Here is a 25,916-nt window from a genome sequence, read left to right as displayed (position 1 = left end):
GAGGGGCCAGCAGCCGCCCGACCCACGGCCCCTCCTCGCAGGTAAGCGGCCTCCTCAGTTGGGATGTACAGCTCCCGCCTGGGCCAAAAAGAGGCGGGGCTAGAGCCCGCGCGCGCGCGGGCTAAAGGGCGGGCCCCGGCCCCTCCTCCGAACGCAGAGTGGCGGGGCGGCGGCGAGTGGCTGACGCGGCGACCAATGGCAGCGCCCGATCCCGGCCGTGTCAGAGCCCGGCCCGCGGCTGAGGTAAAGCGGAGCGCGTGGTGGGGCGCCGTGGCTGCTTCGGCGGCGCATGGAGGCGATGCCTTGCCGCGACCGGCGCGTGGTGGGCCCGGTGGGGGTTCCGGCAGCAGAGCCCGGGATGCCGGCGAGCGGCGAGGGCGGGCAGCGACAGCTGCGCTTCACCGAGCCCGGCCCGGGCAGCGGCGACAGTCCGAGCCCGGATAGCAGCAGCGGCAGCGGCAGCGCCGAGGGCAGCAGATGCTACTGCGCCGGCGGGAACGGCTGCTCCGCGGGCGGCGGCGAGGGCTCCGAGGCGGCCACGACGACGACGACGCCTCACGAGTGGCGGGGGTCGGGGTCGGGGTCGGGGTCGGCCCAGCTGAAACTGCTGCCCATGAACGACCAGATCCGGGAGCTGCAGACTATCATCCGCGACAAGTAAGCGCGCGGCGGCGGCGGCGGCCGCCCTCTGAGCGCGTGCAGAGCGCCGCGGCCTGATCCCGGCAGCCTTGCCCGCGTGGCTTCCGGAAACCGGGACTGCAGCCCCGCGTGGTCACGATGGGCGTCGCCGCGCGGCCGAGCCAGCAAGCGGGAGGGGAGGGGAGCCGAAGGGCCGGCCGCGCTCTGGGCTTCATCGCCATCTGCAGTGGGGGGGGGAGGGGGCAACTAAGGAGGGGCTGGAAGGTTGAATGAGCCCCCTCCCTCCGGGGAAAAGACCGGCCTCTGATACTGCAGGAGGAGAGGTGGCTCTCTCCCCCTCTCTCCATCCAGTTATCCATCCACCCACCTGTCAATCTTATCTATCTATCTACCTATCTATCCCTATTTATCTATCTATCTTTCTATCTATCTTAGCATCTGTGTGTATTATATAGGTCAACTCAAGGCGGTGAACGCATCTCTGATAAGTACGGGTGGTCCTCAACCTACGACCACAATTGAGCCCAAACTTTCTGTTGCTAAATGGGACGGTGGTTAAGAGAGTTTTGCCGCATTCGTCAAGTGAATCCCTGCAGTTAAGCCAGCAAGATGGTTGTTAAGTGAACCTGCCGTCCCCATTGATTTAGCTTGTCAGGAGGTCTCACAAGGGGATCACGTTGACCCCAAGAAATTGCAACCATCATAAATGAGTCAGCAGCCAGTAATCTGAATTTTGGTGACGTGGCCAATCTGTCGTAGGTGTGAAAAACAGTCCCGGGTCACTTTTTTCCCCAGTGCCATTGTAACTTCGAACAGCCGCTAAAGGAACTGTTGTAAGTTGAGGACTACCTGTACGTTTACCTGCACACCCAGCCAGCTTCCCAAGGGAGGGCTAGAACCCACCTCCTCCTGCTTCTAGCTCAGCCTCTTCACCAGGACACCAAGGTGGCTCTCTCTCTTATGCCAGGTGCAAAGTTGTCTGGAAGAGTGTTCTTTCTTTCATTTCCCCCTTTTCTATTGGCTTTAGTATACAGAAAGAAACAAAACGCGTTAGGAACTATGTTACAATTCTTCCTTTTAAAAAGTGAATTTAAGGTAAAAGCATTACAAGCTGACTAGTGGAATAATATTATTCATCAATGTTTAAAATGTATGTTTTGAGGAAGAGCCAACTTCGTGAGCAGAGAGCGGTCTTTATAGGTAAGCCTGCTGATGTCAAAATGATAGCCAGGCAATCCCTTCAGCCAGTAAATGAGTACAAGTTAGGTGGGTTCTTGATTTCAGTTCCTCTGAAATACAGGCATGTTAACTCTTGTTGCGGAATAATGGTTCTTGAGGCAATATTTATCAGAAATGCGTGAGAGATGGATGAGTCATCCATCCAGGCTTTGCTTAGAGGAGTATGAAGAAAGCACAGCCATGCCAGATGACACTGGCCCAAGGCATCTTCTGTTCTGTAAAGGGACTGACCTGGGTGGGGACAATTGCTGACGTCTTTGAGCGTAGAGAAGCCGGTTCTGAGAGGCAGGCTGGCAGACAGGCAGGCGTTCAAGGTAGGGCTTTCAGTTCAAGCCTGCGCCAAAGTTCACGGAGTGTGTCAGTGCAAGTCCACCTCTGCTGTCTCACTGGTCTTGGCTTGCTCTCAGATCTGGGTTTGTCATAGTCCTGTAAGGTTCAATGAGTCCAGCTGTCTCGTATTAAAAACATTTTCCTTTGTAAGTGGATACAAAAGAGCTTTTTGGCTGGACAGACTTTTGAGATGACATGAACATTCTTGCAATAACCTTATTTAATGGAGACCGATGGATTTCACATATTGCACAGACCTGTATGTGGTTGGTTTGCAGCTTAGCAAGGGGCTGCATAATATGAAAAAGATCAAAAGTTTGTCAGCACATTTTCAAAGTGACAGAAAAACGTATTGAATGCATTTATTATTATTCAAACTTAGGTGGTTTCCCCACCCCCCCCTGATTCCACCCATTTGGCTGGGGACCCTCATGCCACTCAAAGACTTAAGTGTACCTTCTTTATGCAGGAAAGGTTTTGCACTCCACCCCTGCATTAACCCAGTTATTATTAGTGAAGTTGGAAGCAAAAGAACCCATAGCGTAGCTGCAATATGAAGCCAGATTTTTGTGTTCTGAGAATAATTTCAAAATATATTTTTCCTTTTTGCTTGTAGGTCACTAAGCAAACAACAAATTAGCAAAGTATATGACTCCACCTCAGGCTTCTTGAGGTGGAGTCATATGGATGGAGGCATCCAGGTTCTTCAGTTAGTCTTTTGAAGCAAGGCACAAATTTGATTAGAAAGAAGCTATTTCTAATTCTAGAATATGCTTTAGATGTGTGCCTATTCTAGAATATGCCACACATCTAATGTGGATGCTTCATTAAGTGCCAAGGAGCTTGTTTAAACAAAGAGCCAACAATAACTAACTTTATAAATAGCTAATGTATTCTGGGCATTTCAGTGTTAGAATTTTGATGCTTATTCTTACCTATTCTGATGTTGGTCTTATAATTTGATAATTACGTTGCTTCACAATTTGTTGAAACCTATTCAAATGATGTATGGCTTTTAAATATACTAAGTGGGATTGCATGGTTTTTATTGGTCTCAATATCAAGCAGTTTTTAACAAATGAAACACAGTGAATGTAGATATTATAGACATTGGTACTGTCTTATATGCATCTTCATTCTAGAATTATTGAACCAGTAGGATGGATCTTGTTTTAAGGTAATGTCCCCTTTTTTATTAAGCCGATTTGAGAAATATATCCAAGCTTATGCAGCAGTTCTACATGTTCCCATTTAGTCCTGCTGTGGTAAAAGTTAGAAATACCTTCTAATCTAGATGACATTGCAAATTGTCTCAAATATTTTTCTAAATGGATATATTTAAAAATCAAAAATAGGATAGGACAATGAAAGTTGAAAAATGGTTTTCTTATTTTTTTCTTAGCAGATTAAATACAAACTAGTATTTAATATAATATTCACATACTGAGTTAGGGATTCTAAAATAATAAATGACTTCCTAAAATGATAAATTTGTATAACCAACCCATCAAGAATAATGTTAATGATTTTTTAGGGAATAGGGTTAATCAAGAAAGAAATGGCAATTATACATACATACATACATATATACATATATATATATCTTCTTAAGTTTTCATGGGTATTTATATGTATGGTATTCAGCTTTGTTCGGGTATTTTCCCACATTATTATAGTTGTGCTTTTAAAGTTGTAGCAATGTTTCGGCAGAATCTCATCTGCCATCATCAGGCATCATAGCATCGACTTCAATGGCACCAAAACTCTAGCCGCTATAGAAAACCCCAGCTGCAGAATTATCAGAGAAGCCATAGAGTTTGCAAAAAGACCTGAAAGCATGAATAGAAGAGATGACTCCACCAGACTGTCAATTATCTGGAAGCCTGCACTCTCAAACAAAAAAATCTCCACACCACAAGCCAGGCAAACACCTGGGCACAAACAGACTCCCTCTGATACCTCCAGCTCAAACACACCCCAACCAGGCACCCAGATGAAACCTAGCTTCCTAATAAATGATAGCCGTCCGTTTACTCGGAGCCAAGCCGCACTAAAAGCCTCCAATACAGGAACACAATGTTGCCAGCCAATCAAGACAAAAAAAGCCACAAAACAGACAGAAGATATTAGAAACACCAATCAAGCAGAACACAGCAAACTCCAAGACCAATAAACACAGACCAAGACTCCCAACCAATCAGGATGAAGAAAAAACCATTCTGGCACAGCAGCAGGCTAGCACCAAATTTAAAACAGAAACGGCTGTGAAAGTCTGACTCACAGACGAACACTATACAGAAGCCTGATGATGGCAGATGAGATTCTGCCGAAACGTCACTACAACTTTAAAAGCACAACTATAATGAAGTGTGAAAATACCCAAACAAAGCTGAATACCATACACACACACACACACACACATACATATATGGAGGGGGTCTTGGAAATTTTCTAGTGCAACACCTACCACAAATAAATCAATAATTGCTGCTTTATAAAATAAAAACTTTTCAATGGAAATGAACAATAAAGAGTAAGGATATATTTTTAATGTGGAGGGATGGCCTTAAGTTTGCATAATTCCTGAAATAAGGATTTTATTGTTTAAATGACAATTTCTTCCTTGAAAAGATGATCAAGCTGCAGATTTCTGAATACCTAGAAATGAATAAAGTGATCCCTAGAAGCCAACCTGGGCTTGTTAAGAACAAATCATGACAGACAAAACCTGTTGCCTTCTTTGATAAAGTAACTAAATTAGTGGGTCAAGGAAATACTGTGGATATAGTTTACTTGGACTTCAGTAAGGTATTTGACAAGTCGATCACAGCCTACTTTTTGGAAAGATAGAACAATGTGGGATAGACTGCACCACTATCAGATGGCTTCACAGTTGGCTGACCAAGTGAACTCGGTGGGAGTTAATGGAACTACATCTACATGAAGGGAAGCATACAGTGGGATACTCAAGGCTCTGTCTAGGGCCCAGTACTTCATAAATCATCTAGAATGAGGGGAGCTCATGAAATTTGCAAATGACACCAAGCTGCGTGGAATAACCCACAGTTTAGAAGATACATACTCAGGATGCAGAGGGACTTGAGAGATTTCAACACTAGGCCCTATCCAACAAAATGCAGTTCAGTTGTGAGAAAAGTAAGGTATTACACTTAGACAAGAAAAACCTAATGTACAGATGCAGAATAGGCAGTACCTGACTCAAAATAGTAACTGTGAGAGGGTGGACCACCACTTAAGCATGAGTCAGCAGTGTGCTGCAGCTACCAAAAAAGCCAATGCAGTCCTAGGATAGCATCAAGATCACAAGAAGTTATAGTCCTGCTTTATACTGCACCAGTGAAGGCACATATGGAACACTGTGTCCAAATCTGGTTACTACAATACAAAAAAGGCTCTGAAGAAAGGAAGGAAGGAAGGAAGGAAGGGAAAAGAAGAAAGGAAAGAAAGAAAGAAAGAAAGAAAGAAAGAAAGAAAGAAAGAAAGAAAGAAAGAAAGAAAGAAAGAAAGAAAGAAAGAAAGAAAGAAAGAAAGAAAGAAAGAAAGAAAGAAAGAAAGAAAGAAAGAAAGAAAGAAAGAAAGAAAGAAAGAAAGAAAGAAAGAAAGAAAGAAAAGCAAAGAGCAAAAATGATAAGTAGTCTGGAGGCTAAACATACGATGAATGGTTGAGGGGATTAAAAGAACTGTGCTACAAATTTGGATTTGACTTCAAGGTTACAGTAAGCTTTCAGGTTCTTAATTGTTTAGGGTCATATTCACAGCACTCAGCAAAATAGATGATTAAGATTGCCAAAGCTGATTCTTCAACATACAGAAAAATGTTTGCTAGCTCAGATCTGAAGTGTACTTGAGAAAGAATTACATTAAGATCGGTGGCTTGTTTCTATTCCCTTATGTAGGTAAGGAGGCTTCTATCCATTTCTTTCAGTGATGGTAACTTGGAGACAAAATAACATGCAGACATGATAAATAATACAGAAATATAAAAATGAAAGCACACAAATAAGATACAGTAAAAGCTTTGAAATGAGATCACCACATGTTCTTGAACAACAGAACATTGCAGGACCGATGAGAGAATTTTAAGTAGGAGGTCTACAATGAACTTGGATCTGTAATGGCAAAGTACAGCCTTTTGCTTCAAATGATCTTGTGTGTCTTCAATAAAACCCTATGAAAATAAATGCCATTTTACTATTAAAGATTTGAAATATCATAGAGGTTACACCACAAATGTCTTTGCTTCTCACCTTGTAACTGTTCCCTGATTTATTTCTGTGTTAATCTCATAATGTGTAATTATGTACTTCCTGTGTAATGGAAGCATTCACTTTTTTAATTCAAAGCATTTTGAGTTTCATTGTTTATAAGACTTACAGAGCATTTGCAAAGATGAGTAGCATGTCATTATTTGCTTCTTCTACACTCTAAAGGAATGTAAAAGAAAGTGGGGAGAGATGGATAAAAGCAAGTTCTGCAACAAATTTAAGAATTAGGTACTTGCTGTATCGCTGAGGAGGGAGGGTAATACTTCATGTAAAGTCTTTACTCCAGGTAATCCTTGACTTAGAAGTGTAAATTCTGCTGGTCAAGAACTTGATCACCATAGGACCATGCCTGATTTTACAATCATTTTTATGGCAATCGTTATACAAATCCATTGTCTACAATGAGTGTTTTTTACTGAAACCAAAAAATAAATGCCGATTGCCAGCAAAAACCTCAAATTGCGGTTGCCAAATGCTACAAATGGTTATAAAGACTGAGTGCCCAGAGTGTGCTTGTGTGACCACAGGTAGGGGGAGGGTCAGAACTTTGGATCCGGGTGGTAAGTATCCCTGGGGAGATCCACCATCATTTCAAACAGTTGCTAAGTGGCTGGTCTTAAGTCGAGGACTATCAGTTCTGGCTGTGGGGACACTCTTGTTATAATCAATAGTTTTCTCCTGTTTTTCTTCATTTCCTGATGAAGAGGCTGTCATTTATTCAACTTGTTAGATTTAGATTCCATTCTTCCCTCCCCATAACAGCCTTGGGAGGCTGAGCTCATCTAGTGGATGATTCGCCTAAGATATCTCACGAGCTTTCATGGCTGGGGGCAGACATTCCCCAAGGGGTCAGCCTCCAGCTTCACTTGGCCAGGGATATTTTTTTCCTAATATAGTCTGTGGATCTGGTCATCTTTGTAAAGAACACTGACCTGATTTATTTGAGTGGCTTATGGAGTTGTGCCTAGGGGAATTCCTTTTTCTGAAGCTATTGCAGCAGCTACTTCCAACCTCCCCATGTTCTGACCCTCGGTGGGTGGCAGCACCTGGCTGACTCTGTCTGGGTTTGTCAACCAAGCAGCTGTGGGTCCTGGTTCATGAAGGCAATCCTCTTTTGTACTCCTGCCCAAAATGAACACGGGCATGTCCATAACGTCACCGACCATTGAGTTCAATTTGAAGAAAATGTTACCCTTCCCTATTGAAAGAGACGATCGGTGAGAGCTTTTCCTCATGTACAAATTGTACTCGGCAGCCTCCTGATTAGTTGCATGCTCCAGGGCAAGTGGAATTATTGCTTGCTTTCGCTGACTTCATACCTTTGTTATTGCTGCACTCAGCAATGACCCACTATGTCAGGAGCAGTGTAATCCCGTTATAAAAATGTCTCACTCAAATTATTTCCGATTAGTATTGAAACATTTATAGTTTTAAATATCTAGAATATGTTGTACGATTAATGTGCTGAAGGATTCATTAATTTATAACTCCCAAGACGTTGCAGAAAGCAGCCGTGGAAAGTGTGAAATCCTTAATATGGAAAGCTGTCTCTCACCAAAGGGCATTTTTCTAAGTTCAGTCTGCTACTGTCTTTGTGTTGCATCATTAGAGAAATACGTGCTATGGCACAGAGAAGAGGAGAAAGAAGCTGATGTAAGAAAAAATCCATGTGGATGTGTTATCAAGCTGATAAGGAATACTGTCTGTAAAGCAGGTGCAGAGCATCTGCAAATATCCTGTAGGAATAGACGGCTTTTTGGTGTAATGAATGATCTCAAATATTTATTTTGATGGAAGATTAATATTTTACCCTCAAAGTATTTATATGAGTATATTTAATTTGTGCTATGTTTAATGCTAGTAATGCTCCAGAATTTGTTCTCCCCTTCCCCCAAAATAAATACTGTAGATCAGGGGTGTCCAACCTTGGCAACTTTAAGACTTGTGGACTTCAACTCCCAGAATTCCTCAGCCAGCAAAGCTGGCTGAGGAATTCTGGGAGTTGAAGTCCACAAGTCTTAAAGTTGCCAAGGTTGGACACCCCTGCTGTAGATGCTTCATAATGGAATGCTTGAAGCAGATTTCAAATGGGTTGATTCTTCTCTTTCACTCAGTAGAGAATAACGGCTCATTATACTGGACTGTTACAGGGCTAGAAAGGAGAATATGAAATACAGTTAGGAAGAGTCAGATGCAGACTTCTCCCAAACAAGATGGGATTCATGTAGAATTGAACTAGGCTGAGTCACTAGTAGAATCAAAGGATGTGGAGTGTGGTGATTGCAGAAGTGCTTTGGTGAGGTGCCCTCTCTGTGTGTGTTCACCTGTTTGCAAATGTGTTATATGTTAATTTGTGTAGTTTTTACTTCCAACTCTTTTACAATGAAATTCCATATTATTGTACCTTTTGATTTGTCTATTCCAAGCAGGATGTTTTAAAAGCAGTGCCCTTTATTCTTGCCAGACTTGGCATATAAAGAGCCTCTTCTAGGAGTTAATAAACAAACACAAACAAAATGGATAGCCATTAGCTGTGTTTTGCTTTTTTCAATTCTGGAGGCCTTAGGATAAAATGTGTGCTAGTCAGAGTAAGAGAAAGTTAAATTGATTTCATGTAGCTGCTCTGTAGGAATCCATCCCATGGAATCCTTTTCACATATGACCAGCAATCAAGGGAGACTTTATCGGACTGCAGATTCTGTTGAGAAAGCCATTGGTGCCCCCCCAGTCCCAACAGAAGAAGATGAAGGATCAGAGATTATGCAGAATTTTTAGTTCTGTCTTAATAATGAGATTTCGTTTTCAGGCAATTGTTAGCAAAGGCTTTCTCATGTAGATGCTTTAGCATTGTAGGTCAGTCATTGGCCAGGATGCATGTGTGATTAAAGTTGTGAACCAGAATGTTTGGGGACATTGTGTTAGAAATTGTTAGCAACCAAGATTTGTGAAATTATTGGTAGTTGTGATGACCCAGGGTGGGATACAAAACAAACACAGTCACAGAAAACAGGTGAAGCCCCTTTTATTCCTTCAGTGTGCTTCCAAGCTTCAAATATCTTTGACGGAAGACAAAAACACGAAGAAGGAAAAAAGTAACACAAACCAGGCAAGATAAGGGCTGGAGGATGTCCACAGTTAACACACACTAGGAAGGACGCCAAACTCAGAGAGGAACCATAAGCTAGAGATATTTCCATGCTTTGTTTCCAGCGTTCGCCCATACGCATGTCTGTCCTCTTATTCAGTTGTCACATCTGCAGCCCATGAAGAGGATCAAGGCCTTCTCCTCCCAAGGAGACCACGTCTCTCCCTTATCCTCTCCTCCCTGCGTGCCCTAGGATGGAGAGGGGATGGGCCTGGGTCCTCCTCTGGCAGCTCAGCCGGCCTCTGCCCTTCCCCAGCCTCCTCCACCACCTCCAGAGCCACACTCCCGTCTCCACCAGGGGCAGGACAGTAGTATTGATTGTGATATTCTTCTGAATTGCCTTCCTGGGTTCGATTTCAGGGGTTTGAAATGCTGGGATTCTAGTCTGCTATCATGAAGTTAATAGGGTGTATTTTGGAGGCTATTGTTTTACACCATGGCACTAGAATTCTACTGTTGCCCATAGAATTGCGTAGTTTGGTTGTGTCCCAATGCATTTTTATATTTCTGTGAAACCAGTGTGTGGTTTACATCCAACAGAGTGCTTTTTGACATGTACTTTTAAGACTACAATTAGCATCCATAGAATAATTTGGATTTGACAGTGGGTCAACGACAAACACGTTGAAGGTTAATTCTGAGTGATAAATTTGCTCTTGATTAATAGAAAATTAAGCAATACAATTGAGATTTAGTCTGTTCTAGAGGTAGGGAACTTGTGCCTTCCTTAAAAGAGTAACATTGCTTTCCTATTTCTTTATGCTTGTAATTGTTAAGATTTGCATTGGTTTAATTTTCTATTTTCTACTTTTAATAATTGTTGGCGTAAGATACTCAGCTTTTTACTCAACTGAGTGGAAAGTAGAATGTAAATTAAATAACCAATTGACCATATACTGACAAAATTTCTGAGGAGGTGGCATAGAATATGCCTATCCCGTTATTTAATGTGCTAGCTGCAGTAATTCATGTGCTGGCTTCATCTGTATCATAAACACCTTGAAGTGATGATGAAACTCTTTCAATGTGCTCTATAATGGGTTAATCTTGAAAAGCGTTTGGAAATAGCTGTGGACATAATATGCGGCATCCAAAGTGCTATTCAGTGCAAAGTACAATGATCAGATCATACCAGTATGAAAAAAACAGCTGGTTTTGAAACTATCCAGCTGTTAAATATCTTCAGCATAGGCCCTTTAGGTATGCCCTCATTTGCAGAGACCCATACAAAGGATTTCAATGCTCATTTCCTGAGTGCAACATTTTGAGTGAATTCTCATATCTTTTAAATTCCATGTCTCAAGTACTTATAACTATGGTCTTAATTTGTTTGTATATTTTGCTTTCTAGCCCTTGCCCTGAATATTTCTCAGATGAAAAGATAAGATATAAATTCAATAAATCTCACTGAACCTGGCCTTTTGTACCTATAGATCTGCATAAACTGAATGTACAAGCTAAAATACTCTACTCTTCTCTTATAACTGGACTTTACAGATAAAGATTAGTATATTGGGCAAGTCGGTTTGCAAAGGAACTGTCTTTGTAATTGTTGGTAATCTAATCTAAATCATCCCCAGAAATACATATTAAATTTAGGAAATATGAATTCAGAAAAAGTTATGTCTGTTATTAAAAAAAACTAGTGCTAACTAAAAATCCCAAAAGAAATATAAAAAAATTGGGATCCCCTGACAAAAATGTGGAATGGCGCAAGTTTTTTGAAATGTGTTACCCTTATGCAGAGATTTCAATTCTTCACTTGGTAATGTGCACAAAAGAGCAAAGATTGTATTGGTTTTGCATAATTGGCACTTTTAGTTAAATAGGCTCAATCCAATATTAATTCAGGAGGCATCACTCCAGAATTCTTACCTTTCGTTCCAATTCTTCATTTTATTCACACAAAAGACAACCTTGCAAAATAGTTGAACTAAGAGAGAATAAGTAGCCCAATGTCACACAGTGAGTTTTCATAACTGCTAGAAGACTCGTACCTGTATATTCTGGCTTCTGGTCCAATCTTCTAATCAATATGCTACAATTTTAATTATTAAAATGTTACCTTTTTTTTTTTTTTTTGCTGTCAGGCATCTTGTGCTGTTGTTGGGTGTTAGAGGATTTCAGTATGTGTTCTGACCCAAACCTTGTTCCAAGGAAACAAACATGAAACAGAGGTACAAGAAAAACGTTTTAATGATTCTTTACGAACTCCGTTCCTTCACGGTTAAAAGGCTGTTTCAAACTAATTGTCTCTGATAAGAACGAGCCTTGCCAAGGTTATGCAAGGCTGCCAAGAACACTAGATAAAGTTGCCAAGAAATATTTCAAACACCAAGAGTCTCCAAACACCAACCAAGATATTCCAAACGTCCACAAGGCCCTGAGTGCAAAATTTTCTTTGCTTCTTGCAAAGAACTCTGGTTTCTCAGCTGGCTTTTATCTCTTAAGGGAGGGGCCATTACTGTGCTGCCTTACTTCCGAGTCGCCCGTGCTGCTGCAACTGCTCTGGGCACAGGCTCCTCGGGGACTTCTTCATCACTGCTGCCAGCTTCCACAAGCTCCGAAGGCAGCACTCCACTCCCTGATGGTCCTGGCCCCATCCCTGCATCACACGCAGGCCCCTTGTCCGAGTCCTCACTCTCCGAGACACCAGCCGTCCACACCTGCTGCTGATGAACCCCAACAGTATGCTGCAGAAAGTTTTTTGAGGTAGTAGGTGAGGGATGTGGAGCCGGTCTACAGGGCTACTGTGGAACACGCCCTAAGCTTTTTATCTTGATGTGGCAGAAAAATTGGTGGTGTCAATCCTAGTGATAAGCAGAGAGCAACCCCACTCAGGCAGCCGGAGCATGTTGGGCTGCTGGGGGAGGTTTGATGGTCTGGAGTGACAATGACATAGCACCCGTAGAGAACCATCAGCAGTTCAGCAACAGTGCTAAATGCCTGTTTTTCCACTGGAGTTATAGGAGCTGGGAGGAAGCCAGTGAAGGACTGAAGGCAAGTGCCATATCAGCAGTAACACCAACCAGATGTTTTTGTGGGAGGCCATCCTCGAAACTAGCAGTACTAAACAATGTTCATTTAGTCTCTACGCTTGCCTTTCTGGCCAAGGTCACCGAGGAGGCGGTAGGTCAAGGTCCTGGTGGTTATCTTTAGACATGAGATGGGGCCAGGTTGCTTGTGGGACTGCCTCACCAAACCTTTCCGCCTGCCATTGAGGCAGTGTCACTTGGTGGGTCCTTGGAAGACTGCCTCCTTTCTCATGGCACCTGTCTTGGGGATCAAACATCCTCCTTGAGATACAAGCAACCATCGCAGGGCTGTGAAGATTTTGGACCTTCTCCTTGGAGTCAAAGTGCTCGTAAGAGCTCTGATACGGTTGAGGTGCATTTGTTCCCGAGATCGCTACCGTTGATGCTTTGGATTGTGTTTCTGTTTCATTTTTACCTGCCCAACACCTAGGGTGCCTTTGATAGATGGGCAGCCATAGAAGTATGATGATAGATGATAGATAGATAGATAGATAGATAGATAGATAGATAGATAGATAGATAGATAGATAGATGATAGATAGATAGATAGATAGATAGATAGATAGATAGATAGATAGATAGATAGATAGATACTGGTGTTTCTTATTCATATCAGTATGTTGATCTTTTTTGAGGGGAATAAATTTCATGAAATATTTGAGCAGAGGTTGTTTTGCTTGATTTCAAAGCTAATGGTAACAGTGCATCAGTTTACAATAAAAAGGGAGATTTGGGGCAGCTGATTTTGGTAGCTGGTTTCCATAGAAGCAGCTCAGAACAGTATGTGTCTATTAGGGAAATCCATAATTAACTAACTGAATGCAAACATGGGGGAATTCTTTCATGTTTCTGTTCTGCCGATAATTGTTTTTGGTTACTTAGCTCGTCTATAAAAATTCTGTTTACTTCAGTTGAAAACTGATGTTGCTTTTTCTTTTAATGAATCAGATTTAAGCTTTAGGTCTGTCAAAATCAATATTGCAATTATTCATCGTTATAATGCCCAAGTTTTTTGTTTTTTGTTTTTCAACTGAGAACAGCTGTTAAAAAGGCAGGTTGGGGTGTGTAGTGAGTCCGGAGCAAGAAGCAAGGAATCCTGGACCAGATACAGGTAGTCCTTGATTTACAACCAGAATTAAACCCAACATTGATGTGGTTAAGCGAAAATTTCTTCAGTGAGTTTTGCCCCCATTTTACGACCTTTCCTGCCACAGTTAGGTGAATCACTGCAGTTGATAAGTTAGTGACCTGGTTGTTAAGTGAATCTGGCTTCCCCATGGCTTGTCAAAAGATTGCAAAGAGTGATCACATGACCTTGGGGGCCCAGGAATGGTCCTAAGTAAGAACCAGTTGCCAAGCACCTGAATTTTGATCACATGATCAGGGGGTGCTACTAAGGCTGTAACTGTGAAAAATGGTCATGTCATTGTAACTTTGATCAGTTGCTAAACGTTATAAGTCGAAGACTACCTGTAGTGTAGGAGATGACCAGGCTGAGCCTGAGGGAGGGGTCAAATGCATCATAAATCTCGCATCCCTGCGCCCACAAGAGAGCTAAATCCAGCCCACCTTGAATAAGCATAAGCGCACCAACGTGCCTACCGTCCCTGTCCTATTGTTTCTTTTATTTTTCTTATATGTATCCATGTATTCATAACTATGTTTTTTTACTCATACCTATTATCTTGTAAGCAATTGACAAACCAAATAAATAAAATAATAAATGAATGTCTTCCTTCTCTACCACTAATTTTCCTCAACCCTTAGTAGTCCAGATCCTTATAGAGAGCTTAAGCTTGCAATAAATCTTTATACTCAGTTGAAGGGCCTCAGTCTCCTGATTTCCCCAGCGCTTGACATACAGTATCGCTTTGTAAGCCTGTGCCAGATGTAACCAAATGGCCATCATAAGAAGCAGGTTTGAAACAATTTGTTACAAAAAATCAGGGAAAAGAATCCCAGTATTTAAGTTGTTATATATCTGGTTGTTAGTCTTCGTTAGAAATTTATGGTGTAAAAGTTGATGCTTTTCTGTGTAAAGCAGGGCTCGCCAACCTTTCGGACCTCAGGGACCGCTAAGTTCATAAATGACATATATAAAAAACGCAAACAATTTTTCTGCGGATCGCCAAAATTTTCTCGCGGATGACGTGGTGACAGCTGGTGTAAAGTACCTTATCTTGAAAGCCATCCTTGACTTCCCACAAAAGCATGTCACAGATTAACAGATAATCAGAGTTGGAAGGGACCTTGTAGGTCATCTAGTCCAACCCCCCTCCCAAGCAGGAGACCCTACACCATTTCTGACAGATCCAGTCTCTTCTTGAAAGCCTCCAGGGACGAAGCTCCCACAACTTCTGAAAGCAACGTCTGCTCTATTGATTGATTGTTCTCACTGTCAGAAAATGTCTCCTTATTTCCAGGTTAAATCTCTCCTTGTTCAGATCTGTAATCTCTAGATTTTCTGGGAGCAATCCTTCCATAATTATAATTTCTGCTCCCACTATGCTGCTGAAAAGAAAAAGCTTAGAATAATGGGACGAAATAACTGTACAATGAGATTTTTCTCCCACTATTATTCTTGGTGTTCCAGAGAATACTCCAACTCTTTAGAACTGATTTTGATAGAGGGGGAAACTTAAGAGGATATTTTACTACTGTATTGTTCTGACAGCAGAACGATTTCGTTAGATTTTGTATGTAGCAGGTTGGCTCAGCCTACAGAGTGGCATGTTGGAGGTCTCAAACCTCTTTTGGAAACCCTTTGAATATCCACTCCTTGTTTTGGCTCCTGCTGTGGGTTGGTTAATACCACTGATCGGTGACTTTCCTGACATCCTCTCCCTTATCTTGCTATGGGTGAAAGATCTGACTCTCCCAACCTGAGCTGTCCAGTTGGCAATTAAAAGGTACTGACGAAAAAAAAGGCTCTGATGCAAACTCTGGCGACTAGACAATTTAACTCTTCCTTTGGGAAATAAACCAATTTCACAAGTCATGAGCAAAATCAAACTTTTAAAATGCAAGAATCCCTGTTTACAGAAATCCCTGTTTACATAGTTAAATACGAGTAGGTGGGGTGAGTAAAGAGAAACTACAAAATAGATAATGCAATGCTCTGGACAGATCACAAGGTGGTGCTTGTAATGGGCTGTGGGAATAACCTTGAGGAAGAGGAGGAAGAGCTGCAACCAAGGCAATGGTCAAATAAGAGTCCAGAGCAGGAATGGAATTTGGGAAAGGCGCTTAGACTGGACCCTCCTCTTTAGGATAAAGGCATGGTAGGGAGAGGCACATTCACAGGTGCAAGGTTCTATTATGGAAACCCTGTAATAAAAGTGGCTTTACTATACATGACTTTGGGGTTCAAGTCTGGCCTACCTTGCAGGGCCGGTAGCACTGGTCTACTGCAAATTCTCTCCCAAGGCATTTGAAACAGGAGTCAAATTATTCCAGAAAAAAAAGGTATTTTAATATAATTAATAACCTTGTACATGTGTGAGTTTTATGTAAATTGGACATAAAGCTCAGATTTATAATTAGGAGAGAAATGGAAAAAATTGGCACCACAGAGTAAAAAAATAAACACCAGTGTAATACGGAATCCTGCTAATTATTTTTACCTATGCCTACAGAAATAAACTATTGTTATCTGTTTTAAATTACCTGGCTTTTCTTCAGATTCTTGGAGATTCCAAAATAGAATCAGAAACTGGGGAGAACAAGTGTTAGCTATTGGCTTTTCCCAACCCAGTTCACAGCTTCTGCTCTTGTTTTTCATTCTGTTAAAACTTCTTTATATATGGAAATACCTGACTCTCCAAACATGACAAGGCACCTATCTCCTTTGTGAATATAGATTGAATTTGAGATGAGGGAACATATATACTGTGTCTGAGCTTGCCAATATTGCCACCTACAGCCGCAACTCCATCGAAGATTGAGAATGTTAACAAGGCTTTGAAATCTGTGGAGTTATGAGGATGTAATATAAGGTAAAGCCTGCTGCTTAGGGAACCAGATTAGCTTATATGTCAAACCACCTATAGGGCAATATTACTACTGTCCTCATCTTTCCTATTACCTGTTTCCTTAGCTTCTTATGACTATAACTTTGTTGTTTTCTTGTGATCACCCTGAAAAAGCCGCAAAAAACAACCCCCCCCCCCACACCACAAATAAAAAAAATTAATTCTTCCCCCCCCCCCCCCCCCCCCCCCCCCCCCCCCTTTTTTTCATTTGGGCCCCCCCCTGCCCAAAAACCAACCCAAACCAAAAAAAAAAAACACCCCCCCCCCCCCCCCCCCCCCCCAACCCCCCCCCCCCCCCCCCCCCCCCCCCCCCCCCCCCCCCCCCCCCCCCCCCACATACCCCCCCCCCCCCCCCCCCCCCCCCCCACCACCCCCACCCCAACCCAACCCCCCCCCCCCCCCCCCCCCCCCCCCCCCCCCCCCCCCCCCCCCCCCCCCCCCCCCCCCCCCCCCCCCCCCCCCCCCCCCCCCCCCCCCCCCCCCCCCCCCCCCCCCCCCCCCCCCCCCCCCCCCCCCCCCCCCCCCCCCCCCCCCCCCCCCCCCCCCCCCCCCCCCCCCCCCCCCCCCCCCCCCCCCCCCCCCCCCCCCCCCCCCCCCCCCCCCCCCCCCCCCCCCCCCCCCCCCCCCCCCCCCCCCCCCCCCAAACCCCCCCCCCCCCCCCCCCCCCCCGCACCACCCCCCCCCCCCCCCCCACCCCCCCCCCCCCCCCCCCTATGTTGATTTTTTTATTGAGTATCCTATTATAATTTATGTTGATTGCTTATTTATGTTGATCCTATACTATCACTTGAGTGTTGTATCTTATGATTTATGATTATTGTATTTTATGATGATGATCATGATTTATCACTTGTTGCTTGTGTCTACGTGGAGAGCTTCTGCAACTGGGAAAAAGTTCCTTGCGTGTGTCCAAATCACACTTGGCCAAAAAAGAATCCTATCCTTATTCCATTGCCATTCCATTTTGCATGTACAAGGTAACAGGTAAAGGTGATTTGCTATTTGAGAATGGCCCACAGTTGTTTGTTGCAAACTTTTTTTTCCATATCTTAAAATAATGAATATATGCTTCAAAACAATAAATGATTTTGTCAGATTCTTTAAGTCTCACTAGAAGCACTAAAAGAAGCTAATTTCAGTAAAATGCAGAGGCGTGGAATGTTACTGAGCTCTGAGAAATGCAAGATCCGTTTTGTTTTCTTTATTAAACTTACCATGCTGCTCGTTTTTGAGCTTTTTGTGGAGCTTAAAATAAATGTAGAGTTTTGCTCATAGGCTTACAGATAATCCTGTCTCCTTATTGTCTCCTAAATAAATAAATAAAAAGTTCCACAGATTCCATAGCAGGATGGCTTCAGTAGATCTTTTCTCTGGCAGTATTGGCAGCTGCTATAATGATTATTAATGTTGAAGGGCCTTGGTGATATCAAATATAAATCTAAAGTCTAGATTCTAGACCTTCTCTCATAAAATAATAGATAAAACGAATGTGCATGTTGATAGTGTCACACTTTATATTAAATATTCCGGGCTAACTAACAAAGTGATTCAAACCTAAGTTGAATCCCTAATAAAATGATTTCTTACTGCTTTTTGTTCAGGACAGCCAGTAGAGGTGACTTCGTATTTTCTGCTGATCGCTTGGTAAGCCATATTTTTCATGTACTATGTTATGCTCATTCATGAAGGTGTTATTACCATAATGACTCCACCCTTAAGCATAGATTATTTAAAAACCAGTCATTAATATTAATGATATAGTTTGATTATTATATTGTGCTTTCCTATTGTCCTGTTCCCCATTTATGTCAGAGGTATGGTTTAGGGCAGGGGTCTCCAACCTTGGCAGCTTTGCTGACTGAGGAACTCTGGAAGTTGAAATCTACAGGTATTAAAGTTGACAAGGTTGGAGACCCCTGGGTTAGGGTGCTTCCAGCTTGAATTAGCTGGTGACATCCCTGTTGCCTGGGGGGCATCCATGGGGCTCCTCTGATGTCCCCATCAAGGAACTGGAGCGAATGGTGGGAACTCACCCCACCCACAAGCCCAGCACTCTCAAACGTGGACTTGCTGACCTCCAACCCAGGGCCCTACACATGAGCAAACACACTCCTTGTTTTCCTATTGCAATTCCATCAAAGTTCAGTGAGTTTTGTTAATGAAAAATTTGAATTCAAACAAATACTATTTTTTTAAAAACAGAATTTTCTTTTTCCCAGCGGCAAGATACATTTGCTTGTTTTACCAAGTAAAATACTTCCACATAAAAATTTATACATAAATCTTTAGGATATATATTCAAGAATACATATGGATTCTGAATCAGTTGGTATTTTTACTTAATGTAACCAGACTATAGGACTATTGTTGTATTTCCCAATATCAGTTTTCTTGGAAATACCTATTTACATGGAATCCATACGTTTTTCTCCATTTGATAAATAGCGCTAGTTGATTCGTGGAGATGGCCCCCTGCTTGTGGTATATACAACTGAAAGTGCGAAAAGCCATCCTTCAAGCGTGTCTTGGAAATCTTGTTTTGTTGCTTGTTGAAACATTCTAAAATCAAAGAGTTAAATAAATAAATGCTGTTGTTTGTATTGGTTCAGCAGTAATGCCCATAGATAAGGAGAGAATCCTCCAAGATATTCTGTTTATCCACCGTTGTGACTGTCCTATGCAGTTAGACCTCAGCTTACGACCATTCGTTCAACGACTGAAATTACGACGGTGCTGAACGAAGGGACTTGGGACCTGTGCCCGATGTTACAGCTGTTGCAGCCCTCATACATTATCACATGATCAAAGCTCAGGGGTGCAGCAGCCCACCCACCCTTAGAACTGGCCGCAGCTCCTGCCTTCTCTCTCCCTCCCCACCATTTATGCCCTTTAATGCTGGGGAGGTTCCAGTGGTGCATGAAGCAGCCACCTCGCCAGGACCGAACATCTGGGAAGTCTTCACAGCAGGGTACCTAAGCAGCTGCCCACAGCTGGCTCCAAAGGCCAGGAGACTCTCCAGAGCGGGAAGCAGGCCTACCCCCACCCCTGAAGCCCCGAATCCCTGGGAAGCTCCAGCACAGCTGCCCTCACTGCCCTCCCCTGCCCAGTGCCAAGTGGCTTTCACCGTTTTCTTCCTCCCAGGAGGCGGCTCCACCTCGCCCTTTACCAGGAAGAAAAAGTTAAAGGCAGCCACTCAGCTGCGGTGCCTTAAAATGCCCCTTTCCCCACTTTCCTGGGTGGGGCTGGAGGACTGCAGCCACTTCCTGGTGAAGGTGGGGGGGAAGAAGAACTGCCCTTACTTTCCCACAGCAAAAGTTTAGCACATCTCTCTTCTTTTTCTGTGCAAAGGGCCAGACTGGACATGCTTCATAAGCTCAATTATAGCATTAGCTTAAAGAACTTTTGGCTTCACTTTCCTGGGTTAAAACCATCAAGCACCTATTCCTAGAAGAGATCAGTGTCAATGGAAATGATTCCTATGATCGGGCGGCACTTGGCAACCAATCATAAAAGCGAGTCAGTTGCCAAATGCCCAAGATGGGAGGTGGGCAACATTTTATGATGGCCAGAAGTGCTTAATGGCCATAAAACAACCTTCCTGAGGCTTTTGTAATGGCCATTAAACAATTGGCAATAAGTGGAGGATTATCTGTAGGCTTAGTTTAGGCAGGAGACAAATTTTGCTTGCAATAAAAGTGAGAAATGCTTTTATTGAGACTTTGGTTTTGCTGTGATTATTTGAATTTTACTTCCCTTGCAGATCAGACTCGTAGTTGAAGAGGGATTAAATAGACTACCCTACACAGAATGCACAGTGACCACTCCAACAGGTAAAAAGAAGGTAGAAGCTCCCAAGGCGTGGGAATGTCCCAGGCCAAATTATATAAAGGTTAATAAACATTTGTTCCAATGGTGCTGAATGAGGAGACACGTCTGGACCTTGAAATTGGGCTCATTGCAGTGTTCCCACATTCGTGTAATTGTAATTCAGGTGCTTGGCCACTGGCTCACAGACTGTTGCAGTATCCCACAATCACATGATCACTATTTACAATCTTCACTACAGGTTTCAGGCAAGCAGTCCATGGCAAAGCTGGCAGGAGGTTGCAAATGGTGATCGTTGGGCTTAAACCACCTAATGACTGGAACTGCCATCTGAAGTTGATGCAGTCGTGTGCTGTGTTGTGTTACGACCATGTCATTTAGTGATTGAGTTCCTGGTGCCATTTACTGTTGCTAACCAAGGACTAACTCTATTTAGTGCAAAGCTAAAAGAGATAGATAACACATGGATAAGATATCGTACAGTTAGCGCAAACAAACAAAATTATTAAACAAAACACAGAATGCTCTTTAGCAGCAATTTAAATAAATTCCTTAAGAAATTGGTCTCCGGTTTTTGTTGTCCCGGCCATCAAAGAACAGCAAAATTTAATAGATTTCTAAAGAGATCACATAGGTGACCTGCCTTAAAATGATAAAGACTACATGACATCCTGATGTAAATATATATACTGTATTATATGTTTCTGTAGCAGATGGCTTACATGCTTATCGGTAGTTCAGGTTGAGCAACTAAATCTTGAGGTACACAAATAAAAATCCAATAAACAGAAGGCTATTTTAGCTCTGGTCATTCAAATGCAGGTAATCCTCATTTAGCAACCATAATTGGGACGAGCAACTCTCATTAAGCAAAGCAGTCACTAAGTGGGACATCCTATGACTGCAACTGTATTTTCCTTTTCTCAACAACCCCACCCTTTAGAACGCTTATCCTGGTGTGCTAGCAGAAGGGAACTGCGTTCAATGAAGAGGAAGGATTGCAAGAAGGCAAGCAGATACACACCAAAAGGAATGCGAAGGCACTGTTAGCCCCTGAGTCCGTTTGGCAAACCAGTGTATTTCCCATTGTTCCTCTTTTGTAATCCCTTCCTCTCCAATCTCTCTGTTGTACAGGGAGTGGGGGGGGAATCAGGTCAGGCACACCCTTGCAGAACAGAAAGGAAAGGATTGGAAAGGAAGGAGTAACGAGAGGAAACGGGCACACAATGGGAAATATACCGCGCTGTTTGGGTAGCATGCTCCTGGCTGCCAGGGCCAGTGAATTGCTTTAAATGTGTATTTCCATTGTATGATTTACAATCTGTTTAAATCCCTTCCTCTTTAGTGTTTCTGCTTATAAGGGGCGGGGGGGGGGGAATAAACAACAGGTCAGACAGAGAACAATGTGCACTGATTATAATGGTGACATGTGACTGCGAGATGCTGTTTCTAGCTGATTGGAACTTTGCGTTATTGTGCATCTGACCCTAGATTTGATTCAAGTGAGTCTGAGAAACGTTGCAACTATAATTAACTAGCAAGGAGATGATAAATTCACTTACTTCGTATCAATATGTCCTTCTAATAGTTTGAGAGCTTTTATGTAAGCAAGAGCTCTGTATTGTCTGATTCATAGATTAGATCCAGTTAGCAATAAGATTGTGTTTCTTATTTTATCGTCTTATTAAAGGAGTCTAAAGCTCTGGTAACGGTGAAGACAAAAACCCCTTTAGGCTGAGCATTCCTCCTGAAGATTTCATGACTACATCCATGTAATTTTCTTGGAAACCATGTAGCTTTACAATTATCCATGTCTCAATATATTTTAATTTTCCAGCCTGGGATTTCCTAGAGGTCTTTAATACAGATAGGGACAGGTTCAAATTGGCTATGTGTTTTGGTTTAATATTTGTTTCTGCTGTGGTTGGCCAGGTGTTAATTAGCTTCAGATGTTCAAAATCATAATTCTAAGCAAGAAGCACTATTATTTCATTCTGGCAGAAATGGCTGAACCAGCTGCATTATCAAGCCAGAGTCTACAATATATGATTGGAACAATAGTCTGTAAATAAATAGAGTTGTCTGTAGAGGCTGTAAATAAATAGTCTGATAATAAATAGAGTTCTCTTAATTTTGCTTGGACTCTTGCTCAATGCATTAGCCTAAAAATAGCTTTCTTGACCTGATTCGTTCCTACATGCAGGCTGCAGTTTTGGAAGTCACAGGGGAAACCTCTTGGAAAATTGGGGAAGGCTTCAGGAAACCAGTCAGGGAGCTTCCATAGTTATTTTGGTACTTCTTTGCAGATGTGACTGGATTCTTTCTTCAGATTTCTGATTTGAAGTCAGAATATGAAAGACATATACAACTAATTATTCAACAACATCAACTCAGTGAGTTTTTCTATCTCTGTGTGTATCCCCCCAAAAAAGTACGGACTAAACTTTAGAAAGGAAATTTATTGACTACTGTACAGATAGTAATGAAATTTCAACACTTAAAAAGTTTGCAATGAAAGTGCATTTTAAGTTAAATTTTATTTCTCATCACTGAAGGTCAACCATTGCAATATTGTCCTTTCTTTCTGTGACTGTTCCAAATTTATAAGACTTCCTGTTTTCTTATTTAAACATGTCATTGCAGTAAAAGCTGTCTGGGGAATGAAGTTACTAGGTTTACTACTGAATAACTTGAAGGATACCAACTCCGGAGAAACTTCTTTATTTTTATCAGAGTAAAAAATTCTTTATAACAAATAAAAAGAATATTTATGTCTTTTCAACAGGGTACAAATATGAAGGAGTGAAATTTGAAAAGGGAAACTGTGGGGTCAGCATAATGAGAAGTGGTAGGTCACTTAAAATTTCCTTGTGTGCTTGTTAGTATTTCTTATTATTAATCACGTTGTATCACGTTATCGATAACACCAGAATGCAGATTGGAAAATAATGCACGGGCCTCGCCTAAGCAAGATAGTCAACCCCATTTAGGGAAATACCATAGAATTATAATGAGGTTGAGAGTGCAAATGCCAATTTTTAAAGTGAGTGACCCCCCCTTGCTTTTCTTCGCTGCATAACGTCTTCCTGTTTCCCTCTCCCAACGAAGGGGAGGCCATGGAACAGGGCTTGCGCGATTGCTGCCGATCTATACGAATAGGGAAGATCCTGATCCAGAGCGACGAGGAGACGCAGAGAGCCAAAGTGTACTATGCAAAATTTCCGCCAGACATCTACAGAAGGAAAGTCCTCCTCATGTACCCCATTCTGAGTGAGTGCTTTAAAGGCGGTATCGGAAGCTGTGTGGGCTGCAGAGGGCTCGGCTGGAACAGAGATAAGCCAGTGAGGACAGGCTTAGCTTGTGATGAGCTGCAAAATACACCCATTGCATGCTTTGCTGGAAGGTCTAGTCCAGAGGTCTCCAAACTTGGCAACTTTAAGATTTGTGGACTTTAACTCCCAGAATTCCCCAGCCAGCTTTGCAAATGGAGCTGGCAAAATATGGATCCTAGGCTGCACATATTGAGTAAGAGGCGTCTAATCATATAAAACGAATAATGGGAGTTTGCCAATGTAATGTAAGTAATGGCACGCCTATGTAGAATTCCACAGATTTTTAAAATCTTCATGAAATACTTGGTAATCGGCTATTTCTTTCCAAGTTCTAAACTCTTCTGCTTAGCCAAATGCTTCGCCGAAATTTCTTAAAAGAAATTGGGAATAGATTGTGCCACAATTAGACTCTAACTCCAGTTGTAATTATACTGAAAGGAAAGATGACTCTGACACACACACACAAAGCTTGAAAAGACAAGTTGGATAATCCACCTTTGCTTCCTTCCCTCTCTCTTCCCACTCCTCCCTCCTCCCCCGCCCCCCAATGGATCAGGCACTGGCAACACGGTGATCGAGGCCGTAAAGGTCCTCATAGAACACGGGGTTCAGCCCAACGTTATAATCCTGCTGAGTCTCTTCTCTACCCCCCATGGTAAGTTCAGGCAAACTAGTAGCAATTCATAAAATAAAGGTATTTGTGGTAAAGAGTTTAAGCTCTCTTTTCATCTGAGGAGATCCATACACGTGCTGGAAACGGGAAATTATAGACCACAGTAGAGTTGATTTCTTTAAAAAGTGGCAGATGGTCAGCATAGATCTACAACCAAACAAATATGTAAAGCTAATGAGCACTCGATCAAGCAATCTGTTACACGGAGAAACATAATCATAACCCCTTCTGTTGCAAGATTTTGAAAAACAGACTGTCTGGTTGTACTTCAGAAAAGGCATGGATGTGAGCATCCTCCAAATATTGTAGATACAATTAGAGATGGGAGTGAATAATTATGAATATAATCCTTAAACGTTTGAAAAGATTTTCAACATTGCTATGTAGTGAAATCCTTTCATGTTAGAAAAGGCAGACTAAATGAAGGGAATTGTGTATGTGTATTTGATGCCTATGAGGACACAGCTAAATTTTTTCTTATGCAAATAAGAATATTCTAGAGTGTCATTTCTGTATTATAGAAGTATCATTGAATTTCTTGTTTGACAGCTGTGGAAACTGTCACATGTAAGCTTTCACATAGAAATTAACTACGTCCAAAGGAAATGCAACTGGGAAAGGGGGGGGAAAAGGAATTTATGTCAACTTTTGATTAAAGCTTGTAATAATTGGATAACGGTATATTCCAGAAGTAGAAAATCAACATAGCTACATATATAATTTAGTTTTCTTTTTTTTTAAGGTGCCAAATCAATAATCCAGGAATTTCCAGATATCACAATTTTGACAACAGAGGTTCATCCAGTCGCTCCTACACATTTTGGGCAGAAGTATTTTGGAACAGACTGAAGTACTTAGCCCGTTTGTGTTTTGTTACTGTAAGATATTACACCATTTTTCTACATTTTATAATTTGAAGTTGAGGTATCTATGGGAATATTTAACATCTTTGGGTTTGGTTTGGTTTTATTTTTGTCCAAAGGTGGAAATAGTTGACCTGCACTAATTTTTTTATTTAAATGGATAGATACTTGATCTTAAGTCTAGTTTTTGTTTTAATAATGAGATGGGGCAATAAAGCAGACCACAGACATCTAATGTTGGGTTATTCAAATTGTTGCCCTCTACTTTATTTATTCTTTGTAGCCAATTTGGCTGATTGCAACGGTAAAATAAACTAACTGTGAAGGCACCATTGTCTGTATCTTTCATTGTTTTTATAGTGCAACTGGACTTTTTCCTGGAACAGATGGATTTTTCACTAGAAACCATTGGCACATTGGTGCCAGTCTTTGGATATAACTTGTTTTTGTAGATTGCATCCTTAAGCTGTATAGAAGTTGTGTAACTATAATAAAGATGTGTAAACAAAATGCAGGCA

General features: G+C 42.2%; 1 protein-coding gene across 1 annotated transcript; it reads left to right on the top strand.

Moving 5' to 3' along the window:
• The first annotated feature begins 236 nt into the window (after positions 1-236).
• On the top strand, positions 237-25,727 carry UPRT (uracil phosphoribosyltransferase homolog). Its single transcript, XM_026685460.2, has 7 exons — positions 237-657; positions 18,307-18,349; positions 20,466-20,535; positions 23,316-23,378; positions 23,639-23,800; positions 24,419-24,517; positions 25,278-25,727. The coding sequence occupies exons 1-7, from the start codon at positions 290-292 to the stop codon at positions 25,382-25,384; spliced, it is 912 nt and encodes a 303-aa protein (XP_026541245.1). The 5' UTR covers positions 237-289; the 3' UTR covers positions 25,385-25,727.
• Positions 25,728-25,916: the final 189 nt, after the last annotated feature.

The sequence above is a fragment of the Notechis scutatus genome, chromosome 10 (genome assembly GCF_049901735.1).
Source record: "Notechis scutatus isolate UNSWTSFEM ecotype Mainland chromosome 10, rNotScu1.2, whole genome shotgun sequence".
Taxonomy (NCBI): Eukaryota; Metazoa; Chordata; class Lepidosauria; order Squamata; family Elapidae; genus Notechis; species Notechis scutatus.
Note: the sequence above shows the minus strand (reverse complement) of the source record. Positions and strands in the feature narration are given on the sequence as shown.

Coding starts and splice junctions, on each gene's coding strand:
- UPRT (XM_026685460.2), top strand. CDS start 290: ATGGAGGCGATGCCTTGCCGCGACCGGCGCGTGGTGGGCCCGGTGGGG. Junction 18,350..20,465: donor TATTTTCTGCTGATCGCTTG/GTAAGCCATATT, acceptor CTTCCCTTGCAG/ATCAGACTCGTAGTTGAAGA. Junction 23,801..24,418: donor CCTCATGTACCCCATTCTGA/GTGAGTGCTTTA, acceptor CCAATGGATCAG/GCACTGGCAACACGGTGATC.